The sequence below is a fragment of the Heptranchias perlo genome, chromosome 3, assembly GCF_035084215.1.
Source record: "Heptranchias perlo isolate sHepPer1 chromosome 3, sHepPer1.hap1, whole genome shotgun sequence".
In the NCBI taxonomy this organism is placed as follows: domain Eukaryota; kingdom Metazoa; phylum Chordata; class Chondrichthyes; order Hexanchiformes; family Hexanchidae; genus Heptranchias; species Heptranchias perlo.
This window is the reverse complement of record NC_090327.1, coordinates 126,032,512-126,055,224: the sequence shown is the minus strand read 5'-3', so window position 1 is coordinate 126,055,224 and position 22,713 is coordinate 126,032,512. Positions and strand designations below refer to the sequence as shown.

The following is a 22,713-nucleotide window of genomic DNA, read 5'->3' as shown; positions in this document are numbered from 1 at the left end:
GAATTGTTTGAAAGTCTCAATTTACAATTTAATTTCTAGTTGCCATGCGTTGTCCAATGCTGGTGGGGTGTGGTGGGGAAGGGAGGAGAGATCCTGTTTTTGCCAGAAATGGGAAAAATGCATCCCTAGCCTGTATGGCCAAGCTGAATGTTTAGCCAGAAACAATAGTAGCCTGTGCAGTTAAGAAGCAGCATTTATAATTGCGGCAGGCAGCACTGCTGGCTCCAGAGGCACCAAGGAAAATCATTACTTTATTCATGGCACCTCTGGAGGCAGCAGCACTAGCTCATTTAAATTGGAGCACTGCCACTGAACTTGAAGCCCAAGTCGGCAGGGGCAGCGGTGGAAGTACTACAATTGCCCTCAGCATCTTTGAGCGAGGGAATGAAACAATCTGCCCATGTTTCTGCTTTGGATCCCTATTCAGTTACAACTGCTGGAAAGTCCATGCGTGTGTGGACCAGATCGAGCTTGGTTGTGATTACTGCCTCCCCCCACCTCACCTCAGCAGTCAAATAGCCTCTCAAGGGTCATTGGTGAAGGTAAGTCACTTTCAAGGGGCTATCAGCTTTCATAAAACCATAACCCAGGAAGAATTCAGATGAGAAGAAAATTGGGTAAAAAGAATAATTTTTTTTGAAGTTGCTTAATACCAAATATCAGGAACAAATTAAGACTTCGGAAAAGAAATGTGCTAGCATCAGAATTCCACTGTATATGGATTTAGCAATGTTACGCGCTTTAAACAAAAGTAATTGTGCCAAAACTAAAACAGAAAAATAAGCCACAGTCCTGTTAATTCAATAACTTGGTATGAGGTTTAAAAACTGTCCATGTTTAAGCAAGAAAGTAATAAAAAAGCACAATTTTTTAGGCACTACATGTTTTGGATAAGGTACAAAATGGCTCTCCTAAAAACCTCTTCATGCAGCCTTAAAACACCCACCATCTATACTTTGGCATTTTACAGGAACCTTTTGAGATAGAAATCTTTTTACTCCAAGTTTTCTTAATGAATACGGTATTTACTTCCCTGGCAGACACCAATATAATTCATTACTTTACAAGAAAGCCCTCTTTATTAAATGTTCCTGCAGACCTCTTAACACACAGTATCTATTGCTTACTACAGAAGTATGTTCTGTAGCACTAATGCCACTGCACGGAAAGCTGCATAAATGACAATAACCATATTGCCCGGCATACTTGTTTTAAAAAAAAATCCCTCCCCCATTTTCCACCTTTAGGTCCACGTTGGCTGCAACCTGCCATTATGCGTCAATATTCTGGGCCACATGACTTCCACCCAGTCATCAATTGTGACACAGTAAACAGGCCAACAGGTGGGTATGCTTCTGTGGGAGAGGATTGATCCCAATTAGTTTTTCCTCCCCCCCTCCCCCCCTCCCCTCACAAGCTTGAGTGTCTACTGTCATGCAATGCGCCATCCAGTGGCTTAGATCAGAACCTGTGATACCTTACAATCAGAATTCAAGGAACTTGGATTATGGTATCAACTAAAGTTTTTCAGAACTTCACTACTAGAGCTTCTATGCTCCCTCACCGTGGGATCATAGATGCTTCTTCAAAGAATCCACGTTTCTGCTTTTCCAGCCCTGCCATCCCTCCCCCTCCTCATATTTCCTTACATGAATTTTCTTTTATTGAGACACCAAAGTGAGGGGCAAAGGCCCATAATTCACAACACCACCACAGTTGAAAAGAGTAAAAGAAAAGATTAGCTAAATCAGGAAGTAGTTATAGGGTGATGCCAAGCTTGGGTTTTAAGAGCCTGACGATTATAGAAGGAGCCAAGTAGTGAGACAGACGAAGAGTTACACCGTTTTTAACTCATGGCAAAGAATGAGTTAGAGTAGGAGACTGTGCAATCAGTCTTAATTTCAACAGAGTGAGGGAGGTTGAACAGCATGTGGAATGGCATTTTGTAGCTGGAAGGAATAAGGCAGAAAAGTGCAGGGGAGCATGGACGAGGTACTAGCAATGATTACAAAAGAGTACAATAGAGAGAGAGACAAAAGGGTTTACGACGGAGAAAGATAGGTTGGAGGCCAGTGGTGAGAGAAGGATTGCCTATCAGATGACAAGTTTCTTCTCCTATCTTATCTCGGAGTGCGAGAGGTGTTAAAAGACCATCCCTAGATAATCTTTCCGGGCTTGAGCTTTATAGAGTTAAGAATGATTGAGGAGAAAAGAAGTGTTTGGCATGAAAGAGGAAACCGAGCATTTGGGTAGCTTTAGCAATGGAGAAAATGTGAGAGCTTTATTTGAGGTCAGAGGAGATAATGAGGACAAGAATGTTGACAGATGGGGAAGGACTAAAGGTGAGGCCATTAAAGTTAATGGGACATAGCTGTTAGTTAGACTTGCAAGAGACATAAGCAAACTGTGCTGAAGAAGTGAAAGAAACTAAATTTTCATTGCTCCATCGAAGATGGATAAAATTAAGTGATTAAGCCACTGCAGAGCAAAATCACTGGAGCTTGTACATACTGAAGACTTATGGCCTGAAGGACATTGATGACTGTAGGGTAGAATTCTCAACAAAAGAGTGGATAGGGTTGGAGGATAAGTGGAGGAGGTTGGAGGATAAGTGAAAATAAAGGAGGAATAGAGTGGGTTAGAGAACAGACCCTAGGGAGCTCATGAAAAAAAAATCATAGGATCAGCCATCAACTACAGCACAGATAGAATGACTTGAGAGGAAACTGGATAGCCATGAACATAGCTTTGGTGGAAGGTCATATGATAACATTTTTAGAACTGCATGGTGCCAGACCCTGTCAAAGGTTTTGGAGTTGCCCAAGGCAATGATTGATGATGCACCAAAGTGTTCAAGAACAAAGTTCCAGGTATGCGTAACATAGCAACAATATCAGTAGTGGAACAGCAATATGAAAAAATCTATATTGGCGATCATGGATTTGGTCATAACTTTTAAGTTGATGTACTGTTGAGAGTTAATAGCAGATTTCTATTCCTTTGAAAAGTACTAAGTGCATTAGGGCAGTAGCTCAAAACAGGAAAGGGGGAACATCTTTTTTGGGATAAAGTGAATATGAGCAAATTTCTAAAGAGAAGAAAAAATGGAGTCAGAGTTAGAAATATTGAAAAGATGACATAGGGGAGGGTTAAGTTTGGAGGCATGTATCTTGATGGGAAGGATCAGAGATCTGATTGGAGTTCAGAGAGCAAAGGAACTGACAGACTATGGGTGGTTAAAACTGTTCGTCACGATGGTTGAACAGATGGAGAAATGGAGGAAGGATCTTTATTGCGTTCATCCAGTGCAGAGTTTGAGGAGAAAAGTGAATGAAAAAGGTCAGCTTTTCCTTAGGAGTATTAGTATTATATCATGATGACACAAAAAAGATGGAAAGAAAGATTCCTAGAAGTTAGAAGAGACAGAAGGAATGAGGTAACAACTGCTAAGTGGCAATGAGACACAGGTTGATATACTTTCTCAATAAAACTATATTTAGCAGTAGAATGGCAGACATGGTTGAACCAAGATGCAATACCAGATCTGACAGTAGGGGAAAAGTGAGGTAAGGAACCTTCCAAGTCAGCTACAATAACATCAGTTACTTCACTGGTGCTGATAGAACGATCAGAAGAGTAAAAGTCACAACTGGACTAGGTAAATGCAGTAAAGTATTCTCAAAGACTGTCCCAGTTGGTTGATTCATAGTGCCTAACAACAAGGGACTGATTTATATAGTGTGATTTGTTGCTAGGTATTCTGCAAGAGGTAGATATGAGACAGTGATCAGTACAGCATAATGAGACAGATACATTCTAAGAGTTAGAGCTGAATGAAAGGAATAGGAAAGAACTTGCATTTATATAGCACTCTTCACGACCTCAGGACGTCCCAAAGTGCTTTACAGCCAATGAAGTACTTTTTAAAGTGTAGTCACTGTTGAAATGTAGGGAAACATGGCAGCCAATTTGCGCACAGCAAGCTCCCACAAACAGCAATGAGATACATGCCAGATAATCTGTTGTTTTTAGTGATGTTGGTTGAGGGATCAGGACACTGGCCAGGACACTGGGAGAACTCCCCCGCTTTTCTTCAAATAGTGCCAAGGGATCTTTTACGTCCACCTGAGAGGGCAGACGGGGCCTCGGTTTAACGCCTCATCTGAAAGTTGGCACTTCCAACAGTGAAGCATTCCCTCAGTACTGCACTGAAGTGTCAGCCTGGATCATGTGCTCATGTCTCTGAAGTTGAGGAAAGGTTTTTGGGGATTAGCTGAATTACTGGTCCAACTTGAGTTACAGGTAGGCTGACGAGTTGTCCAAGGTCGCTCAAGATAGCAAAGGACTCAGCATTTGAGGAACTATTGCTGATGATGAACACTGAAGTCACAAGTGATTTCAAGAGAGGGGAAGCTAGGTATGATAGATTCAACTTTGCTTGACAAAAAGTTTAAAAGTTCTAAAGAGTTATCAAGGTTACGACAGGGATAGACAGCAAAGTAATTTAGTAAGGTGAAGGAGGGAGATTTTAACCACAAAAGATAGAAATCCGGAGATTCAAAGAAGCTAATAAGCAGGGATATCAGAATGAACACAGTGTCAGCTTGGCTCAGATTATATCACCCTTGCCTCTAGGTCACAAGGTTTGAGTCCCACAACAGGATATGAGTGTAGAATCAAGATTGGCATTCAAGTGCAATATTGAGGCAGTGCTGCATTATCAGAGGTGTTCTTATTTGAATGAGATGTGAAACTGAGGTCCTGTCTGATTGTTCAGGTGGATGTTAAAGCTGTAATAGGAAGATATTAGGATTGGTATTGTAGAAGGATTAGATCAAATTGGCTGAAGGACCCTCTCCATGTTAGCCTATCTTAAAGTAACATAAGCACATACTGAGCTGTGTTTAATGGCCTTATCCACTTGAGGTGCTGCTTTTAACATCTTATGAACTTGAACACCAAATGCCACTGCTCTTCCACATCACCTAGCTTTCCCCCAAATATAATTGCTTTTTTTTACCAAAATATGCCACCTCACATTTGCTGACATTGAATTCCATTTGCCACTTTTTTTTTGTCCATGCCATAATTTTATCAATATCCCCTTGCAGCTTCCTTTGGTTCTTTATTATGCCTCCTATTTTACTATCATCTGCAAATTTGGACACCAGTCCCTCTGGCCCTATCTCCAAATCATTGATGTACATAGTGAACAGAAAGTGAACCAGAACAGAACCCTGTCCACTTCCAACCACTTTGAGAAGTATCAGCGCAGTTGAGATTTAGATAATAAGGAGGACCTGATGAATCACAGAGTATGAATGAGGAGGAGGAAGTGAGTTGACAGTGGAGGAGCACAAAGCTGCTGGCTAGAGGTCCAGTACACATCCTTCCTCAATTGAAGAGCGCAGGGATTCATTCCTCATGGATAAAAGAACATCGCAGTCTGAGCACTATCACCTTATGGAGTCATTTTGAGGCTGTATAAAGCACTATGAAAAATATGGTGCCAACTGTAGAGGAGTCAGTCCACTAGTATCTGTGCAGTCATGCAGGAAGGCTTCTTGGCACTGCAGTCCATCACAGACTCCATGGGCTTCTGCAGCAGAGGCCTTAGTGGTAGAGATCTTAAGCACAATGGGATTATCTCTCCATGGATGTCCACACTACTGCTATTGAGGACTCCAATTCTTTTTCAACTACCCTTGACTTTATCATTTTGTGAGAACATCTGTTTAATTTCAGTTCAAGGCACTGAATATCCACTGCCATAACTAAGGTGGACCACGGGTTCTGCTGTGCTTCCGTGAGGGGATCCCGACCCTGCGAGAGTTTCTGGGGCCAGGGAGTTCAAGTAAGACAGGTGGATGGCCGTGTCAGTATGGTGCATCTTGGCTGCCTGCTAGGGTGGGGGGAGAAAAGAATACGGCGCTCCTTAAACAGTGTGAGGTTGAAGTTGGTGGAACTGGCTTGAAATTGAAATAAGCGTGAAAATCGGCTCCGTTTATAAAAGGGCCGATCTGAAGGTACCAGGATGTTGGAGCGTTCCAGCGACTCCAGCTTGGAACAGCCCTGCGGGCTCCACTTATGTCGTTCCAGCAACTATTCTTTGCTGGCGTCCATTTTGTTGAGGGCAGAGGATGGGGGATGGGGGGGAACAGTGGGAAATTCAGTGGGTGATGCCATCCCACTGGCTCCAGTTCCACCTCCTTTGCCAATGCCAGGCCTTTGATGGGTGGACAGAATTTACACCCATAGTGGGACTCATCTTCAGGGTAGAGATCCAGCATCCCTGGGTACAACCCACTTTTCTAGTCCCACCAGTCGCTTTCCACAGGGCTTCCACCCCTGGAACATTCTGGTCTCATGTGTTTTCTTTCGATTTACTATCATACAGATGTTATACTAATCAATAATCCAAACCTTGAGTAGACATTACTGTTTCTACAATGTATAATAGTTTGTAAAACTGGTGAAACAGAGTTAAAAAATTAAACAGTAATGCAGTACTTTTATCCTTATAAGTGAAGCATCAATATAATGGATTTTGTAGGGGTGCATTTTACGTTTATTTAAGATGAGGTGACAGTATTAGGATAAATTTCCCTGCGGGCAGTGACAGCATCAAGCAACCTATGCCAGCTACACTATACGTTAGGAGTCAACATAAGATTCCGTCTATACTGTACCAACAATGTGCCTGTACTCTCTTCCCAAATGCTCTTTCTCACACCATACACACACAAATATATCTTTTCTTGTAGCCGCACTAGATAACACAAACTATCATTTGATGTTTATTGAGAAGTTCTGTATTACTGACTCACTTTGGTTGGCTTGAGTGCTCAAATTCATTCACTTGGGAAACCTCGATTACCTTTTACACAAAAAAGAAAGCAACAGGAAAGAGATCTAATGTTTCAGGTAAAAGGGCAGTTTCAAACCACTATGCTATTCAGCGTCCTTAGCGTTTAATGTGTTTTACATGATCCCAAAACAACACTTTACACTGCAACAGAAAAATAACCAGAAAGTAAGAATCCTTGACCATGAACCCCACCCCCCCCCACTTCAATAAGCTGAGGGCAGTAATTCATTCATTGAACAAAAACAGAAAATGCTGGAAATACAGAGTAGATCAGTCAGCATCTGTAAAGAGAACAGAAAGTTATGATATTTTGGGTGTGTAGCCTTCGTAAGAACATAAGAGATAAAAGCAGGAGTAGCCCATATGGTCCCTCGAGCCTGCTCTGCCATTCAATCAGATCATGGCTGATCTTTGACCTCAACTCCACTTTCCTGCCCGATCCCCATATCCCTTGATTGCCCTAGAGTCCAGAAATCTATCTATCTCAGCCTTGAATATACTCAATGACTCATCATCCACAGCCCTCTGGGTTGGAGAATTTCAAAGATTCACAACCCTCTGAGTGAAGAAATTCCTCTTCATCTCAGTCTTAAATGGCCGACCCCTTATCTTGAGACTATGCCCCTTAGTTCTAGACTCTGCAGCCAGGGGAAACATCCTCTCAGCATCTACCCTGTCAAACCCCCTCAGAATCTTATATGTTTCAATGAGATCACCTCTCATTCTTCTAAACTCCAAAGAGTATAGGCTCATTCTACTTAATTTCTCCTCATAGGGCAACTCTCTCATCCCAGGAACTAATCTAGTGAACCTTCGTTGCACTGCCTCTAAGGCAAGTATATCCTTCCTTAGATAAGGAGACCAAAGCTGTACGCAGTACTCCAGGTGAGGTCTCACCAAAGCCCCGTACAATTGTAGTAAGACTTCCTTATTCTTGTACTCCAACTCCCTTGCAATAAAGGCCAACATTCATCAGAACTCACTCATGAACTTTGGCTGAAATATAATAAAGGATTTTTTTGGGGGGTTATTCAAAATTTACAGGTGGAAGAGGGAAATATCAATTGAGTGTAATAGTCAGGTAGCTTAACCTGCAATGTGCTTTGACCCCTAACTGGAAGACAATAGGGTTGGAGTTTTGGGGCTGCCTCGCAATTAATTTGCTTACCTTGTCAGGCGGAATTTCATCAGGTCTCAGCTGAAACACAGGATGGAACGTCATCTGGAAGATAAGGTGCTTCACCTCAGGTGGAGGGAAAACTGATTTAACTCCCCTAAAATATGATTTCTTCTGTCCAATCAAGGACACTGGGATAAACATAGGCAGCTGCTGGGGAGAATCCACAGTCAGCCTTCTTGGCTGTAGCAGGATTCGTGGTGGTGAACACTATATATGCAAAATAAAACTTGCATTCATATAGCACCATTAGAATAGCAAAACGTCCCAAGGCGCCTCATAATTAAGGGTCACATCCGAGCAGGAATTAGAGGGGGTTCAGGGAGGTGGCCAAAGCTGTTGTTGAAGAAGTAGATTTTAAGCAAGATTTTGAAAGTGGGGAGTGATGTATCAAGATGAAAGGATTTCGTAAGTTCCACAGTGTGGGAGAAAGATGGCTGAAGGCTCTACTAATGAGTGTAGAACCGAGGGAGGGAGAACATATAGTAGACCAGCATTGAAAGAGTAAAGGCACAAGCAAGAATCTAGAACTCAAACTAGTTACAATGATGGGGATTTGAAGATGAGGACAAGGGTGTTGAAATCAATGTGCTAGGTGATGGGGAGCCATTGGAGGTTGACTACAATCTGTGCGATAAGTGAGTGGGACTTTGTGTGGAATAGAATGAGGATGACAGAGATCTGAATGCGTTGGATTTTATATAGGGTAAAGCTTGGGAGTCCAGTAGAAAAATTGAGTCTGAGGGTGATAAAGATTTGGATGACAGTTTCAGCAGCAGTGGAGAGGATGAGGTGGGGCAGAGATGGAAGTAAGCAATTTTTGCTGATGGTCTAGATGTGGGGTTTGAAGCTCAGTTTAGGATTGAGTAGGACACCAAGGTTAGTCACCATCGGATTGTGCTTGAGTGACCATCCAGGGTGGGGGATGGGATTGGGGGGCTAGGATGCAGAGTTTCTAGCAGAGACCAAAACAGGATGGCTTTAATCTTGTCACTTGTTGAGCTGTAAATATTTTTGGTACATCCACAGCTTGATGTTGGACAAGGAGTTTGATAACACAGCAACATTGTGAAATCAAGGATGTTCATGGAGAGGTAAGGCAGGGTTCCGTTGGGGTACATGTGAAAGTTGAGGGGGAATGTAAGAGGGAGTATCAGGTAGAAAATTGAATAAAGGGGGAGAATGTAAAAATTGAATATTTACCTAAAATTATTGAAAAATATTGTTGGATAAATTAAAGAAAAGAAAACCGAATTCAACTGGAATATGCACTAAAATACCCCCTTTGCCAAACCAAAAGTATCTACATTCTTAAAATTTACAAAACCTGTAGATTATTACCATTTTAGGATTGTTATTCCAAGTATTTACATTAATGGAAATACTTCTCAAGCAGACACCACTATAAAAGCCATAGCTATACTATCCCCATTCAACTTTTTTGGAAACCATTAAGTTTTCAATGTGGCAACAGTGAATAAAGCCCATTTCATAAAGACCACTGATATATTCTTTTTATCTTAGGTATGTAAAATTACTGGAATCACCATTATTTACATGTTGAACCAACTGAATGAATATAACAACAACAACTTACATTTATATAGCGCCTTTAACATTGTAAAACGTTCCAAGGCACTTCACAGGAGCGTTATCAGACAAATTTTGACACCGAGCCACGTAAGGAGATATTAGGACAAGTGACCAAAAGCTTGGTCAAAGAGATTTGGTTTAAAGGAATGTCTTAAAGGAGGAGAGGTAGAGAGGCAAAGAGGTTTAGGGAAGGAATTCCAGAGCTCAAGGCCTAGGCAGCTGAAGGCAGGACCGCCAATGATGAAGCGATTAAAATGGCGCAAGAGGCCAGAATTGGAGGAGCGCAGAGATCTTGGAGGGTTGTAGGGCTGGAGGAGGTTACAGAGGTAGGGAGGGGCGAGGCCATGGAGGGATTTGAACACAAGGATGAGAATTTTAAAATTGATGCGTTGCTGGATCAGGAACCAATGTAGGTCAGCGAGCACAGGGCAACCTTGCTACCTTTCTTACTAGGGGGAAGTGGTGGGAAGGAAGGAGGTTAAGGGATGGAAGTTTAGAGAAATTGCATACTGCCCCCTTGAAATGATATTGGTGGTACAACTAAGGTGTATCAAGTGAGCCAGACAACATAACCAATATAACTATTTAAAGGTTCTCTCAACCTGCCTTGCTGCAACAAAAAAATTAGGAACATGCTTAATTACAATGGGGGCAGGGGACACATTTTTAAAGGTCAGAAAAAAACTCCGAGAGGAAGAGAGAATTTAAAAGAAAAACCACGTCACTTAACACTAATACAAAAAATGCAATTTATGTTGTAAAATGACTTTTGTATTTCAATGAGACGCAATTTCAAGTATCCATTACGATGCTGCTGATGCATGAACAGCTTGGCATATACAGTATCTGGCACTCTCACACTGAGTGAAGGGCTAATGGCATGTTAGCAACCTCTGCTGCAAAACATCCCTTTTAAAAAAAAACTCAGTCTATGGATCAAAATAATTTATATTATGACTGATGGGAAGAAAAAACTTCAGGACAAACAGATTGTTTTTTTTAAATCCATTACTGCTGCATTATTGCCTCAAGTGCCAAAAGCTAAATAGCAAGAATCCCCAAATCACTGGATTGTGTAATGCTGGACAACTTTACAAATAATTAGTTTTTTTTTAAACAGAACCCTGGAATCTGAATGTTTGTTGCTGATGCCTGCATCAACCATTCTTCTAGTTACAGAGTTGAGTTCCCAACTCTATCTCCGTTTACATGACAAGTACTGGTTCAGTTTTTAGACAGAATTTTCAGCTGTTCTGCATCAAAATGTATCATGTTAATTTTGTAGATTTTTTTTTACTTACGGTACTGCAAAAGATAAAAATGTGTCTATCTCACTGTGCTGGTTTTACAGCAGCAGTGAATTACAGTGATTCAAATCCCTCGCTGGCTTCTGCCCCCTTGTACAACACAAGAGTATGCACTGACATGAATGTGATACAGTCTGGAGCACCTCCTGCCATGGTGCCATGTAAACAGAGTACCAGGATTGAATTTAGCTCGGATCAATTTCAATCAGCAAGGTAAATGGGCTGTATGATTTTTAAAAAATAACCTGCTCATTTTATAGAATGTTGAAAAAATATGCAGAACAAACATACGCAGAACAACAAAGGTTCTATATTGTGATCCACTCCAAAGCAAGTACAATAAAGTGATAACAACTACTGATAAAAATTTTGTCCGATCACTTGATAAAAAAGCTTGTAATTTGAAACAGAATTTGAGATTATTTCTGTGATATTACTTTTCTCAACATTTATACATTAGAGAGAGATTTTTAAAAATATGACATTAGTTTTTGATTCACCAATACTTTGGAGCATTCTGCATGGGTGGTATAAGATTTTTTTCCTGGTTTTGGTTTGTTTCCCATAAAAAAATCCTCTACAATGCATTATTTTTTCTGTTACAGAAAGCAAATAATTTTGGCATGCTGTGCTTTTCTCTTCAAAATGTTAAATTACTTTATTTTTGCATAAATCCTCAATGTTTTCATGCTAATTTTTCCACATAAAAGAAAACTCTAAACTGTGAAGGGTTTTGATAAAGTAAAAAAGGAAAAACTGTTTCCACTGGCAGGAGGGTCAGTATCCAGAGGACACAGATTTAAGGTAATTGGCAAAAGAACCAGAGGCGAGATGAGGAGAATTTTTTTTTGCGCAGCGAGTTGTTACGATCTGGAATTCACTGCCTGAAAGGGTGGTGGAAGCAGATTCCATAGTAACTTTCAAAAAGGGAATTAGATAAATACTTGAAGGGAAAAAATTTGCAGGGCTATGGGGAAAGGGCAGGGGAACGGAACTAATTGGATAGCACAGGCACGATGGGCCGAATGGCCTCCTTCTGTGCTGTCTGATTCTATGATTCTATGTACATCCTTACAAAAAAGGAAAAGGCTAAGGGTGGATATTTAGCATTGGTAGTTCTAATTTGGGTAAAGATTGGTGGAGTTCCAACATTGCTGGCAACTGGCTAGTAAGAAACAAATATTAAGCGTGAAGCCTTTCTGAAATGTAACAGATCTAAAATACATATCAGGTCTTCATTTCAAATACAACATAGCTAATCAGTCGTAGAAAAATGATGGGAAAATTACACACCTCATTGTGAATTCTACAGTAAAATAGATAGATAGTGGAGTAAGTTAAAAAGCTGCAGCAATAAAGGATTCTAATACTCTTGGAGGATAGTAAGTGATTTTTGAATGTTGCAAGTAGCCAGCAAATGGTTCAAATTGCAGCTGAATTTGTGATCAAATAATGACTCTGCCTGTACTGTACTGGAAAATTGAGGGGTTAGCAAGTCTGTTAAAGGATTTGATTTGCAACCTCTTCAAATCGATCTGCATATCCTGAATTTCCTGGTGTAGCATAGGCGGTTATCCATCATTAGTTATATTAACTCATACAATATTATGATGGCACTTTTGAGGTACTTAACCTCCGCATTGACAGTGCCTTTTGTGAAACTCCCTCCTACACTTTAGAACCCCTCTGTGCTTGCTGGCTGTTCCTCTCGACACAGAGCAAAGTATCTGAGCGTGGGTATAAAAATGTTATATATCAAAATGAACATTTTCTGGCTGACAACAGATATTCCAGATACTTCTTCTCATTGAAATTATCTTCTGAGGACTGGGTCTGATGCTTCTGATTGGTCAGGAGTACCCGATTATTTATAAAACCCTTTTCTAGCTCTTATATCACAGAAATCAATTATACCCTTTTGATAATATTTAATCAGCACTACATTTAGCCACTGCTTTAGCAATTAAACAGCTGAGGGTACTGTAAAAGAAAACTTGGCATCACAAAAATGCAAGATGTTCCAAAGTATTGGTGAATCAAAAACTAGTCGTATTTTAAAAAATCTCTCTCTATTTTATATATAAATGTTGAGAAAAGTAATATCACGGAGGGAATTAAGGGCTGTAATTCAATCTCTGTATTCTGCAGACATTCATTAACCACTCAAACTTCTCTCGTGTGATTTATGTCGTCAGAACCCCCAAGTTAAATTATAGCCATTAGCTTCCTGTCTGGCATTTATTATTCTCCATTCTAAAAGCTATCAAAAAAGAGTTTTTATTCCCCCTCAAAAAATTACTTTTCCGACAATGATCTTAAATTCACATGTTTTAACACAAAGTATCAGGAATAAACATATTTTTCTTTGTCAACTTTACCATTTTCCATTTCCCAAAAAAAGCAAACAAGAAATAACAGCCACCATTTTCTAAAGAAAACAATACATAACACAAATATTCAGTGCAACTGATAATCATCATCTCTCACATCACTTTTGTAGCAACTGCATTCCTCCATCGACACAAACTTATATTTAGCCGCCTATAGGTTTGAATCTAATTTATTTAACATATTATCACAAAATACATGTATGGCAATTACATTAACTAACTTATCAATCTGAAAAATTAGTTAAAAGAATGGTCATTTCATCACAAACTCTGGTAGTCTTTGTACTTGAAGGTTTACGTCAACACAAACCCTTCAAAAAGCATTTTATTGTGCAATATAACAACTGATACAGTTAAAATGATTTTAATGGCATTTTAAAAAAATCTTTATGGTTTTCTTTACACTGGCTACACTGTTGTATGTTTCCCGTTCTTCCTCCTATGACTGCTTCTGCCAAAGTCTCTTGGCGGCAAAAGAAAAATTAGTTTGTTCTCGCTTATTTACAAACATTCATTAAATAAGTAAAATGCCAAAACTTCTGGCACTCCAGTGCACAATCTCATCTGCTAGACACTTGCTTGCAATTCCTAGCCTTGCCGTTAATATTTAAGGTACAGATGAATCCTGTTATGTGTAATAGGTCAGTGTGGGTAAGAAAGTTCCTTGTTCCCAAAGACTTTATGTACCCAAATTGCTATTCCAATACTGAATGATTAAATCAGGAAGAAACGAAAAGATTTGCTTATTTCGGAACTTTGCCTTCAATTTGCTCACATCAGGTTTGCATTCAAATGAATTTAAGTAAATACTGTGAACATGTGACACAGTATGTCAGGCAAATTAAATAACATTTAAAGGCTACTGCAGATGTATGCTAACCATACAGCACCAAAGAAAGTAGACCCCATATTAACAGGCCTGTAAGAATTTTTTTAAAAATGCATAATTCAAGTTATTTTTTTTAATATAAAAACCGCACTGAACTTTTCCAGAAGACTGGAGCCGATTGTAAATAACTGCTCAGCTTAAATAGGGGAAGAAAGGAACTAATGTCTGTGTTACTTGGAGCCGAAGTGCATCAGAATGTTTCCTTGTGGTACAGTTTCACTGAAAATTTTGTGATGAAGCAATCTCTGCTTGTTGAATAAATTAATTGTTTTTAACTCTTTATGGTGCCATGAATGCTGTAAAAAGGATGAATCACCACAGACAGAACCCACGCTGTGAGACAGGAGGAGATAAATAGGGATTTCCTACAGAGTTTAACAATGTGGGAAAAATTCCAGATTGAATGGCAGATTCTTCCACCGTGGTCCTTTGCAGCCCAAGAGGCTGCCAGCAAGAGGCTGAACAGAGGAGGGCACTCTCGCTATACTAAACCCTATCACTGACCTGGCACATTCATTATGATCTATTCAGTGGCCCAAGTCTCAGGATCATAGAACATAGAACCACCTGTGGTACAGTCTGCAATAGTATTCTATTGGAACAGTTGCATTTTCTAAGTATTACAGCATAGCATTTACTCGGACAAAACAATTAGCTCTTTGTATACAAAACGCAGATGTGGAAAGGCTAAAACATTCCTGCTATGATGTATTACTCTACACGTGTTGAAAGAGTAATATGTAGAATACTGAGATTTTCTTCATCTTGAAGTTACTTCCCAACAAATTTCCTTCAAAAACTAAAAGATTAAAACAAATTGCTGTTCTTTCTAAAATTGTTGATGTGTGGATGAGGGCAGTATGTGCATATCATACTGCATGGGACATGGACTTTTAACAAGTATTATTGACACACCTAGTGGGTGGTCTTAAAGTCTCCACCAAATGGTTGATTAAGAAACAGAGAACAAATGGGAGATTAAATGAAGAAAACACTGAGCCTTTTCTCACTGTGCCATTGTCCACCAGTCATTAACAAAATGCCGATTTTAGTAGGACAACACTGTAAAACTGAAAGCTGAAGCTGACTCGCATCAAATTAAAAACTTTCAGCATTCCTCTTCTAAAAGTTACTTCAGGGGTTCAGCAGTAATATGTTAACAATTGATTCTGCCTCTGCACACAGAAATCGCTAGCTGGTTGCTTTGGGATTAAATGAAGCTGACGGGGATCAGATCACATACTATTACTTTCGACCATATCCTCTGGATCGCTACTTTTTTCCCCCAAAATTATCTCTAGTAGCCAACTGCCATTGAAGATTTGATTACTGCACAAAATGTGCACGTTTTAATAAATTGTATTAAAGAGGAATAATTAAACGTAACGTCATAATCTAAAAAGCTGGTAAAGTTAAAATTGGATCTGTACCTGCCTGTTTGAGATGGTTTCTGTACTGTCCTCCTCTAAAAGGCAGCAAATTCAATGCAAATCAGCAGCGTGACAGTGTTCGTGCTGTTTTGAAGGTTCCACCTCAGTGACGTCATGGACAGGGAACTAATACATCTGAGGTGGCTACATATTCAACTTTTTCAATACTCTGAATCAGATACCCTGGTCCCAGTTTTACAGCTTTCACAGCCATATTTCTCCCCTCTTTACCGTCATGTCAAGAAACTCAACATTTGGCAGCAAGCATGACTTATGAGACACTCCGCATCCATGACGTCACTTCCAGGTCATGCAGTTTTTGTATTATAGATTACTCCATTGCCAGGAGGAAAACTAATAAATAAAAGAAACCAAAAAAAAGCAGATGAATTTGGAAACTGTTGATTCAGAAATGAGGAAAGGAGTTTGACAGCTACACCGAAGTACGGAATTAAAGTTTCCCCGAACTGAACACATTTCTACTTTAAGAACATGGACGACAAATACAAAGCAGAACTAAAAAAGAATTACACTACATAATTCTTTTTTCTGGTCAATGTTGATAGCGATAATTTTGCTTTAGCTTACAACACAACAACTTTCTGCACTCGGAGGGTTAAGAAACTAGCCTAGCAAAAGCTTTTTCCCTACTTAAGGACTGTAAACACTTCTCTTCATCTAGATGGGCATGTGATAAGCTGTGGCATGTAACAAACTCACTGGGATCTCTGTTTAACACTCAAATTCAGTGTTAACACTTAACAGAACAGTGGTAAGCCGTGCTGCCAAGGTCAACGGTACAGATGTACTAATTGTATTATGAGCTTGACATCTAGTGGCCACCTCTGGCAGGGCAAAGCAGGCAAAGGTTAAATCAGCAAGCTCTGTCAAAGCGCTTCTAACTACCCACCCTCAGGGATAACCCATCAGATGCTTGTTGGCACACCATGCAATCCCACCTTTTCAGTGAAGCCAAACAAAGGAAACTAATGTGTTACACTGGACAACAATGCAGTGCTAATAAAGAAAGGAAGCACAAAAGGTCAAAACAACTCCAGTTTTTTTAAAGCTATGAATAAAACCTGCAACAAATTCCAACTATAATTATACCAAATCCTTCCCCTCTCAATCTTGGAACTGCACAACACAATTTTGTGCAGCAGAAAAGCTCAGCACAAGTCAAACTGTTCTTTAATACTGAAGATTCAAATATATATAAAACTGAACAACTAGTCCCACAACAAATTATATCATTTTTATTTTGAAAAGTAAATAATGTAACTTGCTTTTCACAATCGAGCCCCGCCTTCATGAATATTTTGACAATGCTGTCATCCACATAAAATGTTCACCTCACAAGTAGTTGAATGTTACCATATTATCAAAGACTGGTTAACTTATATTACGATAAAATTGTGGCTATTCTGATCAATGTCGGAGCAGCAGCAATACTTATCAAAATGATAATATTACAGCAACCAAAAAAATGAATAAAAATAAATGACTCAGAACAGCCACAGAATTAATAAGGGTCTACTAATTCATGTTATATATGTTTGCATATGCAAATGTCATACTGTTAGAACTAATTATTACTTAAATCTTTTCCATTCCAAAAAATGGTAATAAAAAAATTAAAATAACCATGGCACTAAGAAAGGTTTTTAAAAATATTTTTTGCAAAAGACATTGGAACTTTTTAATGCAAAAGGTGTGAAATGAAACCAAAAATATGCATTATATATATGTCGGCTCAGCAGCTAGAAAACACAAGCTATCTTTTAAGCTATATGTATCAAGACCATTTTGTGATCAGTAGCTTGAGACAACAACGGTCATATTTACACTAGCTTTCTCTATCAAGTTAGGTTCTCTTAAAAACTGAGCTTTAGTAACTTCTTTAATCTAAAACAAATTTTAGAATGGAGCTAAATACATTTAGATTACCAAAAGAACTTCACAAGCTGTCTTTACCTCAAATAGAAAATAGTGTAATGACAATCTTTCATTTCCTTGGCCTACAAGTTCTACATTTTCTTCCCCCAAAAATCTACAGAATGTCCTAAAAGCAGCAGATACAACATTTTTAACAAAGTACAAAATGTTTTTGTGAAATATTTCATTTGAAATTTGAAATTAAGAAAGGAGAGCAATCATTACAACATTTTAACTATCTTATTTTTAGTTGCAAGAAAATGACACCGCATTACAGGATAACACTGTGTAGCCATAAGTTAAAAGTACAATGTGCAGAAACAAATACAGTAATTCTGACAGAGCTGACAGTCTCCAATGACAAAGATTATTATGTATTTTTTAAGAGGGCTAAAGACCCAAACAGTTAATATTCATTGCCACATTACCCTTACTACCCAAAGTGACTGATGTTCGTAATAGGGGTCCTGAAGAGTTTCTTTATCTGAAGCTGCAATTTAAAAAGGTGAGCCCATTAAAAACCTGGTTTTACTTTCTCTGTCTATTTCTTTTTGAAATGAGAATGCATTTCTTCTGGCACTAACAAAATGAGTGATGTACAAACATTATTGTTTTACATGGGCAACACGGTGCTCTTGTGCAAATTCACTATAGTGCATTACATCAAATAAATTGAGGGTCATCCTTTACTGAAACAAATTACTATACTAACCATACCACCATCTGTCACAATTGGAAATTAAATTATCTTTTTGTACCATCTTCTGTAATGACAACTTTAAATTCCTGTTATATTTTCATTAATCAATCGTTAATGTGACATACAAAGAAATGCACAAGTCAGTTCTATCTGTGTATACAAATTCATTTAGGGCTACTGCAAACTCAAGTTGCTAGCAGTGAACGGTTTTAATTTACCAGAGCAGCAAGTGACAGAAACAGAAATGCGGTACTGTCCATCGATGCCTTTTACCAAGCCTATCAACTATTGTACTAAATAGATTACTATCATTACAAATGACAGGTCATATTACTTCCCACAGAGCTATTTTTCTACAGTATTATCATTCAATTCTGCAAATATTAACACAAAACTGCACCCTGAGAGTAGTGTTTGTCTTTATTAAAGATAGTTTTTGAAGCATAAATCATTGAGGAAGCTTAGCCGTACAATGTATCTGGATGGAAAATGTTAGTGTCTCAATGGCATGAGAAACTCTTATTTACATTTAAACTCTATTCTCATCCAAGTATTCAAGTTTCCCCACTGTGATATCAATCCTTAAACTAAGAGCTTTTCAACATACGGCATTTTTAGGAGTTCACAAGAAACACGCATACTGTAGTAAATCCTGCAGGATGTATAAATAAGTGTATTCAAATTGATCATTTGTAATTCTGCAAGATTACACATATCTACTCAAAAACAACTCTTTGTTGGGACTAAGCAAAGGGAATTTCATTCTAAACTTCACTATACCATTTTTTTTTGTATCTAGCATCTCTAAAGTGTGTCATAACAGCATTCATTCCAAAGCATTTAACAGTTCAAACCATGGAAAAATAATTTAATGATCCATTACTTCTGCACTGAATTACCGAAGAAAGGGGAAAAAAATAAAACCCAGAGACTCCCTACCCAATTAAATAATAAAATGCAAACTTGACTGATAAAGCTATTCATAGCGGTGGGGGGAAAAAGCTGCCATTCATACCTCTACCTCTGAACTCCAATCAGTTCCTCTGTTGACTTCCAGATTGAAGATGGCAAGATCTGATTAAACCGCCGCATTATACCACAATCCCAATCTGAATGTGTGAAAACTAAACTAAAACTTCTCCATCAACCAATTGCCTCGTTTACCACGTCTGTTTTAAAAACTCGTGAATAAATGTGGATTGCACACGTTGTGAACAGTCACTTTTCCAATACTGTAGCAGTGACACAAGTCAGAATTCCACAACTCAATAATTCTGCTGGAGCATGTTTTACTTATGTCAATCGTGCATGGAAGTTTGTGGGTAAATATTTAACTACTATTACGAAATCTTTTGCACAAGAATGCAACAAAAATATGGATTGTTTCAGAAGGCCTCTCTCCTATTTAGCAGCAAGTCTTTAAAGTTCTAAAATCGTTACATTGTTGCAATGGTCGCCTGTGAGAGCCGATTTACAGCTATTCACAAATCACAATAATAATGCTAAAAATCCCACACTGGGATGCAGTGTAGTCCTTTTTGATTGTGAGGCTGTCTTTTTTCCGCAGAAATAAATCCATTCACCGGGCCATGTAGTCATTGAGGACGATACAAAACAAACCAAGTGTGAGAAATTCTACGTGATGAAGTAAACAAAAAACATTTCCATGACAAAAAGATACTTTGCACTTAATCTACCTTACCATATGCAAGCGTTTCTTTTAACTTTTTTTTTTGCGCGCTGTTCAAATCTGGTTGAAAAGATGAGAATGATCCGCCAAAATAGCAGCTTTACATTTCTGCTAATATATCTGTAGTAAAGTCACGTGAAGTTTTAACATGAAAGGCAAATGTTTATTGTTCGTGTATATATGCGCGTTAACTTCGACATACAGCTGAACTCTGAATGTGCTTCGGAACGTTTGTTTTCTGTGGTGAAGATTTCATAGGCACACAAATGTGTTTTATAGAGAGGGGGAAGCAGAAAAATAAACCTGCAAATTAATACGCAGAACTGTCTGTAAAACACATCACTTTCCCAGACGCTTTATTGTTTTCGTCTCACTTTCTGTCACATTTCATGCTTTTGAGGGAAGCTGTATCTACCGAGTTATAATCTTTAAGAACAACAGACAAAACCATATGTAGACAGTGGGAGCGTTTTCAAGGATGAACTCCTGACCACCAGCGGCGTTCTCCTTTTGCCTTCCTTAAATTTGACTGGCGAAAAAACGTTTTTTGACAGTTAAATTTTTTGTATCGTTTAATGATGATGATTTCTCCTTGTTATGTTGCTTTTATTTTGATGTTTTGAGTGGAATGTCGCTTCAAAAAAAAAAGATTTGTCTAACCTGGAGCAGCAAGTCGAATAAACATGCCAGTCATGAAAACTGGATACAGTTACTTTCGACTCAAGTTCTACACGAGTTCTTTAAAAATGAACATTGTCTGTCATAAAAACTCTTTGATAATTTGGCAGAGCGAGGTGAATTTTTAATTGGCGATTTTTAAAAACAAAACTTGAATATTCGTTTTTTGGTTTGATACTATCGCGGCTCTGAAATGTGGTGGTGAATGGGCCTATAGGTGTTATTTTTATATATACTATGTATTTCGCTTAAATTGCGCAGATCTAAAATTCGATGCTTTTAATAAAGCAAATTTGGGGGCAGGAGTGGAGGAATGAAGTGAGAAATCAAAGATGGCTGGCAGGTCAAGCTGGGACCGCGGCGTCCGGCTTTTTGATAAATTCAACAAACACACAGTCACACTGACCCTTCACCCAACTTCTCCCGACCGCTACTGGCCCTCCTTAACCCGGACACCCAAAAGTTTTCTCAATTAAATAAATACACACGCACACAATTTTATTTTATTCTTTTAACAACAACAAGAAAGCGAAACCCCTCAACTTCTGCCAAGCCAACCGAACCAGGATGTCCTTTACTGATCACACACTCTTGATATTTATATTTAAAAAAAAACACATACACACACTCTCTCTCTGTCTATCAAACAGTGCGCCACTTCAAAGTTACAAGATCCGGTATTATGCGAATTAATAACCCAGGGAGAAAAGGATTTACCAACCAGTACGTTTGCAATGTGTTCTCTCACATCTGTTACTTTAAAAAAAAACACTCGAACTGGAGGGTTTCTTAGAGACACGCAGCTGGGGAGGGAGGGGTTGTTGGTAGTCGAGGGTTGTTATGTTTGTTTGTGTGTGTGTGTGTGTGTGTGTGTTTAGGAGTTTGGTTTCCGGGGACCGAAACCCCGCGTCCAGCTCCCTTTGCAGCCCCGATTACAACTCTCGGTTCTCTCTCTCTCTCACTGTGGGCAGAGAGGGGAGAGAGCGAGAGAGAGAGAGAGAGCTGGAACCTACCCAGTCTCTCCCCCTCCCACCCTACCCCCAACATCCCCCACCCCCAAACAATCAACACCTCAACTTTATACAGCAAACAACAAAAAAAAAGGAGAGAAAATAATTCAATAAAAGTGAAAGATAACGCACTATTCACTAACCCGACAATATCACTTTCTAAAACTACCCGAACACTCGCGAAACTACTACTAGTCTGTGCCGCTCACTCGCAAGCAGCTTAAAATGTGTGACAAATATTTTATTTCTTCTAATTATATCGGAAATGTTACATTCTGACCGCTCTTCGTCCGAAGTTCACATAAAGGGGAGGGGATGGAGAGGGGAGGTGGGGGGGGGGGGGTAATCTGTGCAGACATTACATAGAGTTGGAAGTTACCACAAAATATGATGCAAGCTTCTTTTTTATATATATATATATTTAAAAATCCCCCCTCCCCTCATCATCACCATCATCTCACACATCCTCTTGTCTTACCCTCTTTGCAAATATTAAGATAGCAGAAAATAAAATTTATTTTAAAAAAAAATATATATATATGTGTGTGTGTGTAACAATAACAATAAATAATAACAAGAAAATTAAAAGCACACTTACAATTTTGCGAAACTATTGCTACTGCTTCCTCGTCCGACTTGAGATGCTGGGGCTTAGCTTGCTTGCGGCGCGACATGGTGGTGGCAGATACATCAGCAACAAATAAAAAAAAAAAAAAAAAATTTTTTCACAAATACCCGAGTTGCAAAATTACGGAAATTAGCCGGTCGGGAGCAGGGCAAATGCGCATGTCAGTATATAATTATGATTATCAATAATGCATTGCGATTAATCATCGCCGCATCTGACAGACCATTGGCTCCTGTCCAGAGGGGGGAGACACTTTTTGAGATTATTCAAATTAGAAGGAAGGGAGAGAGAGAGAGAGAAAAATAACCCCCCACTAATCAATTAGCCGCCGAGTCACTGGCAAGGCAGCCGCGTCCCCGCTCCAGCTTCTTCTCCCATGTGTGTGGCGGCGTAAAGACACCAAAAAAATTTTTTGGCA

The 22,713-nt window shown here is 39.1% G+C and overlaps 1 protein-coding gene across 2 annotated transcripts in view; it reads right to left on the bottom strand.

Annotated features, from left to right (window-relative positions):
• The window catches only part of LOC137320212 (sal-like protein 3), a 50,811-nt gene extending 28,438 nt beyond the window's left edge, over positions 1-22,373 (bottom strand). For both annotated transcript variants that reach the window (XM_067981944.1, XM_067981946.1), the window contains exon 1: positions 22,266-22,373. In XM_067981944.1, coding sequence (XP_067838045.1) covers positions 22,266-22,341 — 76 coding nt within the window. In that variant the 5' untranslated portion in view covers positions 22,342-22,373. The remainder of the gene's footprint in view (positions 1-22,265) is intronic.
• Between the last annotated feature and the right edge of the window lie 340 nt (positions 22,374-22,713).